Source organism: Filicampus tigris, chromosome 4, assembly GCF_054856515.1.
Source record: "Filicampus tigris isolate MCC_2025a chromosome 4, RoL_Ftig_1.0, whole genome shotgun sequence".
NCBI lineage: Eukaryota > Metazoa > Chordata > Actinopteri > Syngnathiformes > Syngnathidae > Filicampus > Filicampus tigris.
The window spans coordinates 24,321,970-24,339,917 of NC_141220.1; the positions used below are offsets into that span (position 1 = coordinate 24,321,970).

Consider the following 17,948-nt stretch of genomic DNA (forward strand, 5'->3'; position numbering starts at 1 on the left):
TTTTTCATGATTCACAACTTTATCCTTGTAACGATGCAACTTGTGAGCTATTATCAGAACAAACCCGTGGGCTACTGCTTGGGGCTAACTAGTACCCCCTGGCACCATGTATTTGTTTTAGGACGATGCACATTAATAAACAGAGCATAAAGGCATCAGTGTTTGCACAGTGTCTCTTTGGTCTTGCTCCCGCCCTCATCCATCCGTAAAATGAGGGGGAAAAAAAGTGAATTGGAGGCAGTTAACTCCAAAGAGGCGGTTCATAAACTCTGCAAGAAGCCAATCATACTGTGGCCCTCAAAAAAAAAAAGAGAAGAGAAGAGTTTATTACTGGTGACAGCCAGTATTGGCCTCTATTGAAAAATTGGCTTTTTAAAACCAACGCTAAACCATCAAACCAGTAATCGGAAACAATGATTTTGATCTGGTAAAATTAGTAAAACATTGCTTGATTTTCAAACACACCAAAAAATTGCAATATATAGACTTTATCAATATCACAACTTTCTTGTAACGTTATGTTTTTCCCCGCATTGATTAAAAAATGAAAGAAATAAAATACTGCACCTTGTGTCCATGCAGCGTGTAGATAAGGCGTCCCTCTAGCAGGTCAAGGATTTTGATTGTGCCGTCGCTGGAGCCGCTGATCAGATAGTTATCGGACGGATGGAAGGCGAAGCTGTTGATGCAGGCGCTGTGGACTACAAGGCAAACATCAGAAAGATCGACAAATGTTTTTCAGCTTCTTATGTGCTGCTTGATTACCTTGATAATGCTGTATGAGCTTATTGGTGCGTATGTCCCAGATTTGAAGGGCGCTATCCGCCCCCGACGACGCGATACATGTGCCTCTCGAGTTGAAATCCACATAGGTCGCGGATCTGAAATGTGTATGATCGTGGTGAATTGTGGAAAAAGCAAAGCAACATCCTGAGAATTTATTTTATTATTTTTTATTTTTTTACCCGCGGTAATCAGTGAAGCAGTTGATGCAGTTTTTGCTAGAAGTGTCCCACAACCTAACGGTGCGATCATCTCCGCAGGACACCACAAGGCGACCGTCTGGGGAAAACCTACACGGTAGAAAGGCTGCATCAGGATCTATCTTTAAAAAAGGGACCAGACTCTAGTAAACAATCATATATCAGATTGTTAATCAAATAATCATTGTTGACGATGCACTGAAAACCGATACGTAGAAAGGTGACACAACATCAGTACATTAAATGAGTATCAAGACCATATCAAACGATCGCCGAGCTTAGAAATACTCACTGAAAGTTTGAAGAACGAATGAAAACTGTTATTGCATGAGACTAGGAATATTCTGACCTTGGAACCATCGTCATTTCAAATAAGTGTCTGCACCCTACTAAATGATCACGTACCTAGCGCAACGCACCCAGTTGGTGTGCTGGTTGAGCGAGTAGATGAAGCATCGGCGGTTGACGCTCCAAACTTTCACAGACTTATCGTCGGACGCCGTCACCAGCCTCACGCCGTCGTGGGAGAACGCCACGCTGCGCACTGCAGATGTGTGTGCCTTGAACACCGTCGACTCCCCTTTCCTGAAAGATAACACGAGGAAAAAGGTCACAATTTTAACAAAACAAAGCCTAAAGTCTATTTTTTTTATTGTGTTATTTTATTAAAATATCTAAACTGTCATTTTTAACAAGTAAAAGCAGATGTTTACAAATTTCTTCTTATTTGGATGAAACACAAAAGACAGTCAGTCAGTCTGCTATCATTAAAGACTACAGAAATCAGAGAACGATTACGGTACTTTTGAGAGGCTGAAATAAGTATTTGAAAATTTAAAAGTTAAACAATTCATTTGATAATAAACGATAAGTTTTGATTAACTGATTTATTTTGACACCTCAACACCTTTTACACACAGCATTATTTTATTTTTTTTGTACTACAAAATGTGTGACACAGGGCACAATATTTTTCTAAGAACAACTTTTAAAAATGTCAAAATGTTCCAGGCTTTTTGGAACTATTACAAGTAAAATTACAAATTGACATATATAGTGGAATCCCCCACCGCTAGCAAATTTACAAAATTGCCAGATCAGTGTTAATGTTTGTCTAATTTGCCAGGTTGGGAACGTCCAATTTTGAAATGGACTTCATGGTAGGTTTTGAGTGACTTACAAAGAAGGCTTCCACAGTCGCACCATCCTGTCCTTGGATGAGGTTGCCACCAGATTGCCGACGGGGCAGAACTGCACTCCCGTGACGGTGTCCTGATGGTTGACGAAGCGCAAGGACCTCCCCTTGGCCGACAGGTTCCAGATCATTAGGCTGTTGTCCACAGAGCCCGACGCTGATGAAAAAATACCACAGATACTTTGTTGGCATTATCACACAGGATGTCAGCAATTCACTTCGGCTCATTCATTCAAGTATACTTATCAGGATTATTTTTCATATTTATTATCATTATTATTATTTTAGCACTTTATTTTAGCACTTTATATAGTTCAATTCTTACACTAGCAACATGGAACAGAGTTTCCTCTCAGAATAACCATGTGTTATTTTCCAATAATTATTTTATAAAAACTGAAAACGTCGGCGTTAAAACTATGTTAAAACTTTTTGCAATAAACATTAGTCAATCTTAAATATTCTAGTGATGTTCCCTTACTTGCTCTGGTCCGCATCAGCATCATCATCATCACATCACAACGGTCTTGTGCTGGCAGCTACTGTAAGTGCTATCTTGGTTAGGCAATTATGGGATGGTTAAGGACCGAAGCGCTTTAAAAGGACGAGGACGGACGGGGTCGGAGGATGATTATGTTTATGAATAAGGACGGCGGGACGAGGACGGAAGGGTACACCGTACCCAGGTCGTGGACGGAGGATAGAGGAGATGTATTGTGTACATACGCTTGTTTTTAACAGTTACAATGGTCTGTACCAAACTCATTTATTTGCCTCTGCACATGACTGGCACTAATTTCCTGGGATCGAGTCTTGCACAGAGCATCCCATGCGCAAATTTATTGACGTTTTTTTGAGTTGGAGTAACCCTGCATGTTGAGAATGTGTCATTAAGGATTGCGTTTGAATACACGTTTTGAGATAATGGACAGTGTTTTTCTGCATCATATTATCGGTAAAGATTTGCTTCCCCTGCGCTTCTACCGTTGCAAGTTGACGAAAGTTAAAAACTGTTTTAAGTTTTTTGTTTTTGCATAATGTAATTTCCACTTATTGTATAAGCCAAGAGGGACGTTTTTTTGTCCAGGGCATATCGCTCAGTCCTATTACCAGGTGAAATGATAAATAAAAACTCGATAAACGTAATTTCTTACCGAGCACTTTGGAGTTTGGATTGAAATGCACGCAGGTGACAGCATTCTTGTGGCCCTTAAGCAATCTCTCCATGCTGGGGTCATCCTGTATTGACGACAGAGACGCATTTTTAATGGATTTCCCCCCAGGAAGTTGGGAGTGTTTTGACAGTTCTACTTAGCAAATCCTCTTAGCCAACATATTGCTTACTCGGCTTCTCTTAGCGTACAGGACTACTTCTTCCGTGTCTTATTTGTCCAAAACAACAACTTTTACTCACCAGCACCGAGGCCATTGTGGGTGTTTTTGCGTCATTCGATGCTAAAGTTGACCGACTTGAACGTTTCCTCCATTATGCTCAAACATAGCGCCTTCGGGAAAGTATCTAGACCTGAGCAGTCATATACGGATATAACGATGCCCAACTGCACAAGCTCCAATCGACAATCTACTAAATGGACAAAGAATTCACTTGTGTTTTGTGTATTGTGTCAATGCTGTCCCTTTGGTACTAATTGCTAAAGCTAAACCCCATAGCAGCGAGAGTGGTAAAGTTACGTTCGTATAAAAAAAAAAAAATCGAAAAACGATTAAGTCTAGTGAAATTACATGTATACTAGTAATTTGTATTTTTAAATAAATGACGACATGAGTTGTTCGCCAGCTAAAAATGGGTGAAAGTGATGTATTCCCTCGTCACGGGTGCATGACGTAAAGCATCTTCCGGCCACTAAGCAACCACGCCGACCTGCCGTCTCGACATCTGCGATTGGCTCAGAAGGTTGACCCTGTCCAAACAGAGCGCACAGCCTGTTAGAACACTGGCAGCGACAAGCTACACCCGTAGAAGAAAAGTACCAATATTGGTTACGTTATTGTAAAAATGACATGTATATAGGTAACTGGCATATGCGAATTAATGACGACATGAGTTAAAACTGATGAAAATTATGTATTCCCCACGTCAACGGAGTCATGAAGTCAGTGTCTTTCTGGATCTTAGCCAATCGCGTCGAAGGAGCAGTGTCGATGTGTACGATTGGCTCAAAATTGACAGACCACGTCCCGGTTCTAAGTAAACCTCTCTGATTGGCTTAAAAGGCTGTACATTGCCGAATCAGCGCGTCCACTGACGAGCCCCTGCAGATTCAAAAACGTTCGGTTAAATGGACTGCATGCTTATTTCTTTAAGTTTATTAATTCGGAATTTACTTTTTATTGTGCCATTTTTTTCGCTTTATATATTATCATCCGGTTTTAAATGCTTCCATATATTTTGGCTCTATGTGATGAGAGGTGGGGAGTAGCGGATACCAATTGACATGACTCGTTTGGCTTTTTCAATGTTTATCAGCGTATTTTTCACAAGCGACCTCTCCTAGGTGCTAAGCTAACTTGCTAGCACGATGTCCCAAGTGTAGACGTACAAAGTTGACGCTCAACTCACGCTAGCGTGACGTCCCGAAGTTGGAGGCATACGGCATTGGTGTAATGATTGTGATGATGTAAAGGACGCCGTTGTCACGCCGATGCTCAGACAATTACCTTAAGGCATTGCCTTATAAACGCATCGTGTCGCCGACGTCCGCTTTACATTATGCAGCCCTCGCATTTTCGCTGCCATGTTGAATGTGCAGACGGTCGATTAGTCGGGTCTGCGCATGATAGGCTATGACACGGGAGGAAAACATCGAATAAAGGGCGCTTGTTTGAGTATAAGCAATTGGCTTGGAAGCCAACCCTGCTAATGAGTTGCAAAGTGTCTTTAAGATTTTAACATTTTGAACGACATTAAAGCGTGAAAGCAACGCGTTTGGTGTCGAGGCTCTGGTGAAAGATGTCGATCTACAGGGGCATCGGCGGCGATCAGGTAATTTCTGTTTGAATAATTATGTTTTACACGTGTATTCGTTTATAGTTTATTCTGTGTGTGTCGACGTTGCGACGTTTTAAATGTTCAGATAAAACAAACAACGGCGCTAGCTATCTGCTTAACTGTAGCTTGGTGTTCCGTTGCCATGGCAACCGCCTAGCACCTGCAAGCTAAGTGGGCCAACGGCATTTAAATGACAAAACCTCTCCCCCTTACTAATGAATAAACTCATCTTGACTGTTTTACAGTACATGAAGAAACAGATACCAAAGAATGCCAAGTATCAACACATCAAAACAAAGCTGGACACGGGTAGGCCCCGATTACTAATATTTATATTTACAGTAATACCGATCATGACGCATTAATTTGCATGTGACATATTTGTGTGATGCCCCTTAAAAACAGGGGTTAGCCTCACCAAGTATTTGGAGCGCCTGGAGGAGATAAAACAACGTGAGGCATTAGCATTTATCATTAAGGATTTAGGTTGCAACAATATAAATACATGACCCATTTGTTTTCCAGACTACAAGTTCAACAAAGGTGAAATCTTCAAGCGCTTCAAAGTGACAACGTTTGCAGAGTTGGTGAGACATTTGTATATATTTTTTTGAAGTATAATAAGATTTCCATACTGAACTTGGCTAACGTTTTATAGGTTTGCACAGCAACATGCTTTTTTTTAAATTTTAGCTCAGAAAACAATCATGGAGCTCTGAACTGTGTGACCTCATTCTTTACTTGTCAAATAAAAATGTAAAAAACACTGGGAAGCTAACCACTATTGATAATTAACCATTTTTTCCACCTCAGGTACTTCAGGTGGCGTCAGTGGCGGACCTGAATGAATGTGTCAGCGGCGATTCATGCCAAAGCCTTCTTGGTTAGTAAAACTTGCAGTTGTGAATTAATGGCCCTTGTTAGCATGCTAATATGCTAAATGTCTCCATCAGATGACGGCAGCGGTGACGGCAACATGATGGTGGCTAAAGCAGAGTCGCAAGTGGGGCACGTCAACGACTCGTTGGAGACGTCGGAGCCCAAGCATACGGCACAGGATCGCGGCCAGACCATGAGGTCCACATTGCTAAGGTAAACAGCTGTCTTTTGTGTAGTATCATTCGAAAATCAAAGAGATTGAGGTTTAAGGCCTTTTTGCACCGCACTTACTTTGCCAAACTTTGCCAACCCCACTCCAGATTCTCAGTGATCTGAAGTCTGATGGTATTAGCCAAAATCTTGCTTGATTTTCCGAAGATCGTATGTTTGGTCCCTGCATTTTTGTGCCACTTTTGAGGCATATTTTTACAACAAAAGGACATTTGAAGAAGATTGTGAAAGGGAATATTGGAGTATTGTTTAAAAAAAAGAAAAAAAGAGAGAAAATGGCTGTGTTTTGGTAGCGTCATCAATGGCGTTGGCGAGCTGAACATGAACGGCGACAAAGCAAAGGGTGCCGACGAGGATGTGAACACGGACACTGAAAAGCCCTACCCAGATTGTCCCTATCTGCTGCTGGATGTTCGTGAACGCGAGCTCTTTGACCAGTGCCACATAATCTCAGGTAGGGTTTCTTTCCCCCCTTGTCCTTTCCTCCTCCACCACCTCCTCATCATCATAAAAATGAATTTCATTCACAGGCACCGTTCAGAGCACACAAGTACACCATACGACTGAACAATAAAATCAAGGTAGAAAACACATTGGAACTCTCAGAGGTGGGCATTCGTCAATGCTTTAGTCCGTCTATGAGTTCTCGTCTATATTTCAGGCCTGCCCGGTCGGTCTGAGTCAGCCAAACGGCGTCGAGAACGGACTTACTGGTACCACGTCACACGCAGGTGCCGCACTCCTGACACACAGCCAAATAGAGAAAAAATTCATAAATAAAAGTGGTGTATACCTTTCGGTCTCACCGACGCAATGACATGTGCCCCAGGTTGTTTTCGATTTCACCGATTACGCTTGTGTGTGTGTCTGTTGTTTTTAGGTGATATTTTTTCCTTTATTTACCGGTGTCTGCTTGTGCGGCACCTGCGTGTCATGTTAAAATTATGTTCTCGATGCCGATTGGCTGACGGGGGATGGACTGAGACCACGTGGGTCGGTCGGAAATACAGACGGGAACTTAGTGACGGATAGACGATGCCCACCTCTGTTACCTCTCCTAAAATAAGGAAGATACGGGTAAATGGAAAAAAAAATAGATTGACATGATATTTTGAACAGATATGTTTAGATTCAAAATAATTCTGATTACAAAAATGGGTCGGAGCGAAATCTCTGCCTCATCATTTTTCTACACGGGCTAATATTACTGCCATCACATGCACCACCCCGTGTAGAAATGTTTGGGCGATAGCCATAAGGCGTATCTGTAAAAGAAAGAAAATCTCCAAAATTAGCGTTCATTTCACACTTGCCAAGGAAAATAAGTTGCAATGTGTACCACATTGGCATCGAAATATAACATATGGAGGTAAACGGATTTAATAGAGCCTGCCACTGCTAGTTAGAACGTATCATAACGCCCATGAGCTTTCAGTCGCTTTATTGAATAAACTGTAAGAAAACGCGAGCTGTTAATGGCCGTCACTCATCCTGTCACTCAAAACGCAGAGTTAACACCCATCCAACTTTGCACTTGTATTCGCTGACACCCACGTCACTCACCAGACCATGCCCTCTCTTTTAAAGCCATACACACTCAGAGTCACATATATTACAAATAGATTGCGAGGATGGTGACCCCCAAATGGAAAAAAAAAATGCCACCTGGACCTCACATGCACGTTAGTGGTTTTGATCATGCGAAATCAAATTTGATCCAATTACTCAATTCAACGATGGGATAATTGGAAAAACTCGATTCTTAAAAATATTCAATAGCTGCAGCCCACCTAAAAACGAACTATCAAAGCTCCAAACTATCATCCCAAGTGATTCATATTTTGGAGCTAGAAGTATGCAGACAATCCGATGTTATTTATTCGTGTTTGAAATACTACGATGATGACAACGTCTGGAGCTTGACCTCATCCTTTCATGATGTCTTTCTTTCCTTCCAGCTCACAGCTTTCCCATCGCCTCGCTGTCTCGCTCCATGAACCCTTACACCAAGGAAGTGCTGGAATATGTATCCTTCTTTCAAGATGTTAAAATACATTCTCGTAAATAGAACGTGTGTGGCTTGGTCTTTAACAGTTGGCGCCTGTAGAAAAACGCCGAGGGTAAGATCATCATCGTGTACGACGAGGACGAGCGCATCGCGAGCCAGGCGGCGACCAGCATGTGCCAGCGCGGCTTCGAGAACCTCTTCTTGCTCAGCGGAGGTAAGGCGGCGAAGGCGTCCGCTCATCGAGGTCACCGTCACAACTTGAGCCGCCGCGGTCGTCCTCCAGGTCTGAAGGTGATCGCTCAGAAGTTCCCCGAGGGCATGACGACGGGCCCCCTGCCCGCCTCCTGCCTGCCCCCCGCCGTGCCGTCCAAGTGGAAGAAGAGCGTCCCGCCGCCGCCGCCGCCGCCGCTGCCATTTATGCAGGGGGCGGTGCAAAGATGGAGGTTCACCGCCGACGAGCTTGCCAGGATCGAAAGCCAGCTGGAGAACTTCATCATGATGGGCAGCAGTAAGGAACTCTCAACAAGTGCCATGCCATAGCTATATGTTCTGATCATGGAGGGAAATGGGCGCATTCAAACACCAAAATGGTCATTTTGTCAGTTGTGGTATGATTCACCCCCAATTTTGATACGATACGCTTCATTCTAACAATTACAATACATTTAATTCAAATTACAATACAATACATTTCACTGAAATTACAATACAGTTGGAGTCACTACAATTACAATGTGAAGTGATTATTCCCCTTCCGTTTATGATACAATTTCAATAGGAGTCACTCTATTTAAGTGATTCACTCCAATTATGAACTTGTACGATTTAACTCCCAATTGCCATACAACAGGACTGATTCCAAATAGTTAAGTTCCAATATGATTCATGTGATACGATTCACTCAAATTGCAGTGAGATATATTTCACTGCATTCACTTCAATGCAATATGATACGATTCATTTTTATCGCTGCCCGATAACAATTCACTGCAGTTATGATACAATCAATTCAAACCAGTCAACGTAATTCACTCAAAGTACGATACAATTCACTCTATGGAAAATAGAATGAATAAAAATTGCATTCATTTAGAGATAATGGATGGATGGATGGATAGTTTAATAGTTAAGATACCATTACATTATCAACTTAGGAAGAGAATTAAATGTATTTAAAAATAAACCATATGAAATGTTAAATCTTTATTGTTTGTGTTTTCTTGAGGTCGTGCATCCAGTCGCATGTCGTCATCCAGCAGTTTGCCAAAAGTGGGCAGCGTCCGCAGCAGCCGCCTGGCGTCCTCCGCATCCTCGGTGTCCTCCAGGGACAGCGGACGTGTTCAGAGGCCTTGGAAGTGATCGCACCACCAACAGCACCCCCTGGTGCTCCTCTGCAGTAGTATTTCCTCCTTTCCTAACATTTGAATGTGTTTGCACAGGAGTGTCTTTTGCACTCCAATGAAGAAGGGTCAGTGGATCATGCAGATTATTTTTTTCTTTATTTTTATTATTTAATGTGAAAAGCAAAAGTCACATTTGAATGCTGCATTTTTGTGAATCTCATCACAGTATGTCTTAATGATCATTGCAAACCTTATTAAGTGAAGTGTGTAAGCGTGTGTGCGTGCGTGTGTGTGTGGCATTGTGGGTGTCACTCTCAAAGGTTATGTGATCAGAAGTGACTTTTTTTCTTCTAAGTGACCTTTAAATAAAATTAGAAAATTGAAACGTTTGCTGCAATTCTTCAGTCTGACTTTGTTTCCTTATTTCCTGAAAAATTTCCAGGTATATCAAAAGCTAAATTAAGCTAATAATTTTGAAAAGTATTCATTTAACATGGTTGCTTTGAGGTTGTCATTGTACACGGAATGGACAGCTGTTGGTCAGTTTGTTCTTTGTTCAAAGTACAGAAAACCAAAATTAGATGAGTATTTTTCAAGTTTTACTTGGTTGTATTCATTTTATTTTACTTTTTTCCTGATCAATTTTCTCAATTTTAGGTTTTTAATGATCACATTTTCTCGTATTCACTAGTCAGTGTATTTAATTTGAGTCTACTTTTTTGTGTTTTAATTATTAAAATATTTAATTTCAGAATTGGGGATCCAAATTAGTTTGAAAACGTACTTTGAAAGTTTAAACCCTAAATGGAAACCCTAGTTTCAAACCCTATTTTGAAACCCTAACACTAGTTTTTAACCCCCAAGTGGAAACCCTAACCCTAGTTTAAAACCCTAGTTGGAAACCCTAACCCTAGTTTAAAACCCTAACCCTAGTTTGAAACCCTAGTTGGAAAACTTAATCCTAATTTAAAACCCTAGTTAGAAACCCTAACCCTAGTTTTTAACCCTAAATGGAAACAACCCTAGTTTAAAATCCTTTTTTGAAACCCTAACCCTAGTTTTAAACCCTAAATGGAAACCTTAACCCTAGTTTAAATCCCTATTTTGAAACCCTACTTTGAAACCCCAAGCCTTAGCCCCTACTTTGAAACCCTTCATATAATTTTAAAAAATTGCATTTAAGAAAAATCGAATTTTGTTCATTTTACTTTATAGAATAGTATTTAATGCTCTTGTATTGTATTGTGTTTCTGGTCCTGTTTTATTATTTCTAATTGTGTTTTTTATAGAGTTTTGTAAATTATACAAAATGTTGAGTTTTACATTTTATTCTGCTTTATATTTTAGACAAAAGTAGAAAAAGCCAACAAGAGCTTGCTCATTTTTCCTGACTGTTCCTTTATTGTTATTCATGACCTTCCTCTTCCTGTAGAGGGCGTCGTGTGCCTCAGTACAGGTTCTTGGAGGTGTGGTCCATGATGGCCATGAGGGCGAGCCACGTCTCCCTGGCAGTGGGGATGATCTGGCTGGGGGGCAGCACGAAGCCGTAGCGTCCCGTGTCGCGCAGCTCGAAGGTAAATGAGTACTTGATCCCCTGATTGTACGTCCAGTCAATGGTTCCGCCGCTGGCCTGGTCTGGAACGCGGGACAATGTTAACAGGTAAGCACCGGCCTCCGCCAAGACTTGAAATCAAATACAGCTAGGATCTTAACCGCTCAAAGTTTGGTGATGCCTGAACATATTGAATGGAATCGTAAAAATGCCAATGACAAAAATAACTCACAGATGGTGTTGATGATGCTTCCGTATCGGTAGCGAGTGCGGTAGAGAGAGGCCAGGTCGGTAATGGCCTTCTTGGCCAAATTATGCTGCACAAACACAAACATAATCAATACAAAGTGTAATACGGCATCATCATACGACATTTGAGTTGATGACCTACCAGCTCAATCTGGTTCTTGACGGGCGTCCTGGTGTATCCGTAGGGGTAGAGCAGCATCTGCGAGTACGAATGGATGGACACGAAGGACTTGATGTTGCCGTGGGACTTGACGAAGTTCACGATGGAGCTGACCTCCGACTCGGAGTGCGCCCGCGGGCCACGGTACGTCTCCGAGCAAGGACTGCCACTCGCACCAGGGCCTCGAGAGAAAATACAGAAGTAGGATAACGCTTTTCACCGGTGACTCATTCAAAAGTAAGGTCAAGTCACCGGGACTAACGAGCTAACTCGCTAACTCACCAACTAATGATAACATTTTTTTTATAAAAGTGTCTTAACGGTGAAAGAAGCAACTGACTGATCAACAAATAAAAATGGAAGGATCGAATAAGCCACTAACCACAAAAGGACAAACTCACTAAACAATGATAAAATAAATGTCATGAAAGGCGTTAGCATATACCGCTACACTAACAAAGACTGCAAACAACTGACTGCCTAACATAAAAGTAGCAAACAACTAACCAAGGAACAACTAGTGATGAAAGAAACAAGTGACTACCAAACTAACGATAGAACAACTAATTTGAAGTAAATTAGTCACTTGTTCGTTCCTAACAAAGGCACAAACAACTGACTAGCTAATGAAGAAGGCAGGTCCCTTGTTGGTCCGAAATGAAGGTGCAAACAGCTGCCCAACTAACAACTTCCCTTACAAACAAAGGAATGAAGAAATGACTGACTGACTAATTAACCAATGAAGGAATGAACAACTAACCATGTAACTATCTGACTAAAACACGAAAAGGGAGGGACTAACAAATTAACGAAGGATGAAAAGAACAAACAACAGAACAAACAACTAGTGTACTAACTAACCAATAGAGGAACAATCAATTAACTCCATTAGTTAGTTAGCTTGTTCATTTATAGCGTAGGTGCAAACATGTAACATAATGTAAGAAAAGTTCATGGGAGCTTGTAAGAAAGCTACATTTTGTTAAACTAATAAAAGAACAAACAACAACTGACCAACAAACTACTGAGAACAAACAACCGACTACTACAAACAAAGTTAATCAGCTTTAACCGTAACAGCATACAAAAGTGTCGGATGATAAGATTGTTTACTCCGCAATATTACCTCCAAAACCAGCGTCCCAGTTCCTGTTGGGATCCACTCCCACGCAGGAAGAACCAGGATTGGGCTTCCTGGTCTTACGCCACATACGGTTCTGGGAAAATCGAATTCAAAAATCGAATTCGACATTGAAAAACGTAGGGAGTGTTGTTTGTAATCAAGTTTTTGTCTTGCGGTGTGGACTCACGCTAGTGTGCGTGTAGTAGTAGCCATCGGGGTTGGTGACAATTTCCAGGAAAATGTCCATCTTGTTGAGGATGGCGGTGAGAGCGGGATCGCGGCCGTAGTCGGTGACGATCTGAAAACGACACATCGGTGAAAAAAAAAAAAATGTAGCTAAAAACGTTTCACATATAAGCCGGGCATCATTGGATCACCTTCTTGGCGAACCAGACGCCACTGGCCTGAGTGACCCATTCACGAGAGTGGATGCCCGTGTCGATCCAGATGGCGGGACGGTTGCTTCCACCAGTGCTGAACTGCGAACAGAAAAATTGTGTTCAGTTGAATGTCTTCAGTAAAAGTATTTTCTGCTCACATCATGCTAATGAACTAATGAAGCTGGACAGCAAAAAAAAAACTGCTCATATGAAATGCTACGAGCTGCCAATAAAAAGAGCAAACAACTAACTAACTTACTGAAATAAGACCAATAATTGGAGTGAACAAATGACTAAATAACAATGAAATGAACAAAGATTTGAATAGAGGGACGGACAAGAAAAAAACTCCCAACTAATGGACAAAAACAACAACAATAATCTATCAGTCAAACGAACAAACTAAAACTAAGACTAAACATTACGGGTTTGATGCACATTAAAGTATGTTGGCTTGTCTCGTATTGTTACCTTGAGCACGTTGAGTGGACGCCGCTCGTAGCTTTGACCAATCACTACCTTGCTGACCAGTTTGGGATTCTCGGCCACCAGCATGTCCTGGAACCTGTACAACTGAAAGCACCATGTCGACAAGGTGAGACAACAATCAGCAATCAGCCACTAACAAGTAAAGAACGGCAATGAGTGACACCTCGCTGAGGCTGTGGTATCTGGAGAAGTCGAAGCTATTGGTGTTTCTGGGCTCAGCGTCACGGGCGGAGGCGTCCATCTCCTCCTGCTCCTCGTCCAGGATCGCCTGAGGAAAAATAACAGCTAGCATGTCAATCTTTACAGTGCGTAGCAGCTGCCACATACAGCAAGCTTTTTTTTTTTTCCCACTACAGCACTGACTGGACAAACAACAATTGAATGAATGGACAAAAAAACAATTGAATAACAAAAGCACAATGACTAACTAATGAGTGGAATTGACTAACTAACTAACTTCAAACTAAGAATGCAGAGATAGACAAACAAAACCAACGATTAAATAAATAAATAAATAAATAAATAAGAAATGAACAAAACAACTAATTTGAAAGAATGAATAACAAAGAACCCAAACCACTAACTAACTAACTAAGAAATGAATAAAACAACAAATTCACTAACGAGGTGGAGTAAAATGAATAATAAAGACCCAACTAACTAACTAACTAAGAAATGAATAAAACAAATTCACTAACGAGGTGGAGTACAAATGAATAACAATGGACCCAAACCACTAACTAACTAACTAACTAACTAACTAACTAACTCACTGCAACTACTGCAGAATTCAGCCGCTCGGGTGCTGACGAGAACCAGAGGGCGGGAGCACATTACGCCAGTTTTGAAATTGCTGCATTGGCTCCCTGTGTGTTTCAGGATCGATTTTAAAGTACTTTTATTAGTTTATAAATGTGTTAATGGTCTTGGGCCATCTTATTTATCTGATTTGCTTTTATCATACCAGCCCTCGCGGATCCTGAGGTCCTCTGGCGCCGGCCTTTTATTTATTCCAAGGGTGAGGACCAAAATGCATGGCGAGGCTGCATTCAGCCGTTTTGGTCCTCACCTTTGGAATAGCCTGCCAGAGGACGTCAGGTCTGCAGAGACTGTTGATATTTTTAAGAGGAAGCTCAAGACACACCTTTTTAGTTTGGCTTTCAACAACTTTTAAATAATTTATCTTTTCTTTTGATTGAAGATAATTCTTTGTTTTGCTTTGAATATTTTAAAGCACTTTGAGTTGCATTTTTATGTATGAAAAGTGCTATATAAATAAAATGTGATTGATTGATTGATTGAACTAACTAACTAACCAATTCACCAAAGGGCTGGAGAAAAGAGCAAACTATAAAGAATCCAAACCAATACCTAACTAATTAATTAACTAACTGACTAACCGACTAACCGACCAAATAAAGGAAAGGTTTGTTCTGACCTGCAGGTCCTCAATCATAATGGAGTATTCAATGTCGTTGCTCTCCAGGAAAAGTTTGACGGCCTCCAGACTCTCAAGGGGAACCCTGACGTCCATGTGAGCGTCCACATCGTTCGCCTCCATCCAGAGGTCCAGCTGACAAGTACACGTACACACACGCTCACACACACTAGATTATCCAGACAATATTGATTGAAGTTGTGTGGTTTTATACTACATTGCCACCAGAGGATACTGTCTCACCCCATACTCCTCCAAGTCTTCCACTTGCTTCAGAAGAGACAGCTGCGCTTCATCCTTTGCCACCATGCGAAGCACCTGATGTCTTTGAACGCAACACAGGTTTTACATGATTTAACAACACAAAGAATCTGATGTCCTTGAACGCACCACACTACGATTAACAATATACTTTTACACTGCTGTCCAAAGAATGTTATTTTTGTCCATTTCGTGTCCAATTCAACCCAGGCAGACTGAAATTTGGACTATTTGTAGTGTGTGTTCTAAATAGACACGCATCAACTCACCCTTCAAACGTTTCCTTGCCTAGCGCGGCAACGAGCAGCGCGGCCAACACCAACAAGACCCTCATTGTGACAGAGCTCAAGAGTCCCGCCCGGGACCCCCCGCTCACACCTTTATGGACCCAATAGGGGCGGGTCAATCCCACCTTGCTCAAGGGCAGGGAGGTGTGTCGGCAGCTGCTTCGATTCCCACCCAACCTTGAACGCTGACGTCCCACCTCTGCTGGATTTGGGAGTTTCAGTTCCATGAAATAAAAAATAAATAAAATAAACATGAACACCAATTACAAATAAATGAATGAATAAATTGAAATAATTAGAAGCATTGAAAAATATATGTATATAACATCAATTAATCCAGGATACATAGAAAATCAAATTAATTAAAATAAAACAACATGACACAAACTATAATGATAATTGAGAGATGGCAGTATGTGGTTGGGATGAATAGCAGTAGTAAAACAATGAAAATATAAAATAAGTCCGCATTACATTGTGCATACCTAATAAAGTGGTCTGTCAGTCTACACAACTTGCTATTGTAATATCTTTTCACAGAATGGCATCAATAGAGTAATTTTGTTGATTTTAATTTATTGGCTGTCATCAGCAATTTCTGGAAACATCCAGAAAAAAACTTAAGTATTCTTTTTTACCAAATCAAGTAAGCAAGTTAAAAGACGATTTCTCAGACGACACCATGAGGAAGAAGACAGTTGCATCTTCCTCTTTTGTGACCTCATACTCATAAAAACGTCAATAAGTAACGCTAATAAGCATATTGACGTGAACGAACATGGGCTCCTCTGACAGTAAATGTAACACACACACAATTCTGCTGCGAATGTGCAAATGTTGAACATTCTTTTGACTCCCTGCAAGATTTATTTTACTTTAGGAGAAAAACAACCTTTAGCACTGCTCACCAGCTGCAGTTTTGTTTTATGTAAGGCGACTGATAGCAAAGTAAAGTCATGCAGGTGATTAAAAACACAAACACATGCTACGGTCACACACACAAACACACACACACACCCACGCACACACACACTCGTTGATGCCAGCACATACCTGCTCACTGGAGATGAAATGTCCTATTCTGTGCCTTCTTGTCACAGTGAGACAGCGTTCTCACAAAACTTCCCTTTTTATACTTGAACTCATATAGACACGGTCATTTGCATAAAAGTACGGAGCATCTAACCCCAAGTGTCATGGAAGAATAAAAATGGTTGCATTCACAATTATTTATGTATAAATGCAAGATGAAGAAAATGGTTGGTCTCCCATCCCATCATGCTCCCGTTCAGAAGGACTCCCGCTCCCGTACTGCTCCCATTTTGGAGCTGATCTACATTAAAAAAAAAAAAAAATCTCTCTCACTTGGGTCTACTCCCGTGAATTTTTTATCATGTACCGTCCCAATCCCGTGATTAAAAGTAAAGATAAATCCCGCGGGATTCACGAAAAAATGTCAGCCTCTAAGTATGCATGTACTGTATGCATGTATAATGTGTATGTATTTTTATGTATTTTAAAAATGAAGAACACTAGCAATTTCTTATTTATTTGTTTATTTATATTAATGTGATTTGATTTTATTCATCTTATTTTGTTTTATTAGAAGCAACTGTCAGTATGATGCAATGTGCCACGTTTTGGGAATCAGCCCATCCATCCAAATAATTAATTCATATCATCAGTGCGCTAATATAATAATGTTCTGAAATATGCACCAAAATATCAATGTGCTGCAATGAGCAAGTCTTGACCGTTCACTGCTGATAGTTTTCCAGGGTGTGGCAGCATGAACAAATTCTCACAGGAAAACACATTGTTTACAGACATGTAACATCACAACGATTGCCCTGGCAACAATATGTCCTTAAAGTGGTTCTTTACAACACAATAAAGACGTAAAAATAACATTTTAGGGATTGTGTGTTACTGCAAGTTCAAAGTGGCAAATTTGCCCCAATCCTTTGTCAGGCTAAGGGCCCGCCTCCTCTGACCGCCGATTCGTTGATTTCATTGTGCCGCCGTTTGTATGCATCGTTTCTATTGGCCTGACTGAACATCTGTCAGCATCGCTGAGAACATACTTCCAAGTGAACGCAAACGGGACCCGCAGCGCCAAAGACGTGTTTAGTTACCGTAAGGAATAAAGAAATACGGCATGGTTGATTTCAAAATAAAAGACTAGCGAAGCCTCACAGTGATTAAAATGATTGAAGCGGGCTGATCATGAATTGTTTGGTTATTCAGAAAACTTTATATAAATGTAATATGTCATGTAACATTTAAAAACAATAAACACGATCGAATCACTCGTCGTAGACGTATATTACCTATCTTATTTTGTTCAACAACACAGGAAA

At 40.9% G+C, this 17,948-nt stretch overlaps 3 protein-coding genes across 7 annotated transcripts in view; 1 reads left to right on the plus strand and 2 right to left on the minus strand.

The window, feature by feature from the left end:
- Positions 1-4,966, minus strand: part of poc1b (POC1 centriolar protein B) — a 35,399-nt gene extending 30,433 nt beyond the window's left edge. The window contains exons 1-8 of one of the 4 annotated variants that reach the window (XM_086028841.1): positions 4,760-4,938; positions 3,593-4,100; positions 3,333-3,417; positions 2,164-2,335; positions 1,389-1,568; positions 966-1,073; positions 766-881; positions 568-701 (exon numbers count right to left, since the gene is read on the minus strand). In XM_086028841.1, the coding sequence (XP_085884967.1) occupies positions 568-701; positions 766-881; positions 966-1,073; positions 1,389-1,568; positions 2,164-2,335; positions 3,333-3,417; positions 3,593-3,607 (810 nt within the window). In that variant the 5' untranslated portion in view covers positions 3,608-4,100; positions 4,760-4,938. Of the gene's footprint in view, positions 1-567; positions 702-765; positions 882-965; positions 1,074-1,388; positions 1,569-2,163; positions 2,336-3,332; positions 3,418-3,592; positions 4,101-4,759 lie in introns of all 4 variants that reach the window. The other 3 variants (XM_086028842.1, XM_086028843.1, XM_086028840.1) reach the window with 3 other exon arrangements.
- cep41 (centrosomal protein 41) lies at positions 4,423-10,034 on the plus strand. The gene is made up of 11 exons (XM_086028844.1): positions 4,423-5,182; positions 5,434-5,497; positions 5,594-5,641; positions 5,714-5,775; positions 6,002-6,071; positions 6,142-6,280; positions 6,592-6,752; positions 8,257-8,324; positions 8,406-8,520; positions 8,590-8,814; positions 9,532-10,034. Exons 1-11 carry the CDS (start codon positions 5,150-5,152, stop codon positions 9,663-9,665), a joined length of 1,119 nt encoding a protein of 372 aa, XP_085884970.1. The 5' UTR covers positions 4,423-5,149; the 3' UTR covers positions 9,666-10,034.
- Positions 10,035-11,027: 993 nt separating this feature from the next.
- cpa5 (carboxypeptidase A5) lies at positions 11,028-16,874 on the minus strand. Of its 2 annotated transcripts, none has more exons than XM_086028397.1 (12): positions 16,642-16,874; positions 15,571-15,790; positions 15,284-15,365; positions 15,041-15,175; positions 13,766-13,870; positions 13,585-13,686; positions 13,111-13,212; positions 12,921-13,031; positions 12,737-12,827; positions 11,593-11,792; positions 11,434-11,518; positions 11,028-11,284 (listed from the first exon to the last, which is right to left on the minus strand). In XM_086028397.1, exons 2-12 carry the CDS (start codon positions 15,633-15,635, stop codon positions 11,097-11,099), a joined length of 1,266 nt encoding a protein of 421 aa, XP_085884523.1. In that variant the 5' UTR covers positions 15,636-15,790; positions 16,642-16,874; the 3' UTR covers positions 11,028-11,096. The 2 variants fall into 2 exon arrangements, with proteins under 2 accessions (XP_085884523.1, XP_085884524.1); XM_086028398.1 differs by having other exon boundaries at positions 15,571-15,787; positions 16,642-16,671.
- Between the last annotated feature and the right edge of the window lie 1,074 nt (positions 16,875-17,948).

Bases quoted from the DNA above. Each gene is read 5' to 3' on its own strand.
- cep41 (XM_086028844.1), top strand. From the start codon at position 5,150: ATGTCGATCTACAGGGGCATCGGCGGCGATCAG. The intron at 5,183-5,433 runs GTAATTTCTGTT...ACTGTTTTACAG, and splicing joins GGGGCATCGGCGGCGATCAG to TACATGAAGAAACAGATACC. The intron at 5,498-5,593 runs GTAGGCCCCGAT...CCTTAAAAACAG, and splicing joins CAAAACAAAGCTGGACACGG to GGGTTAGCCTCACCAAGTAT.
- cpa5 (XM_086028397.1), bottom strand. From the start codon at position 15,635: ATGAGGGTCTTGTTGGTGTTGGCCGCGCTGCTCGTTGCCGCGCTAGGC. The intron at 15,366-15,570 runs GTGAGTTGATGC...TTGCGTTCAAAG, and splicing joins GGCAAGGAAACGTTTGAAGG to ACATCAGGTGCTTCGCATGG. The intron at 13,871-15,040 runs GTCAGAACAAAC...ATTTTTCCTCAG, and splicing joins TTATGATTGAGGACCTGCAG to GCGATCCTGGACGAGGAGCA.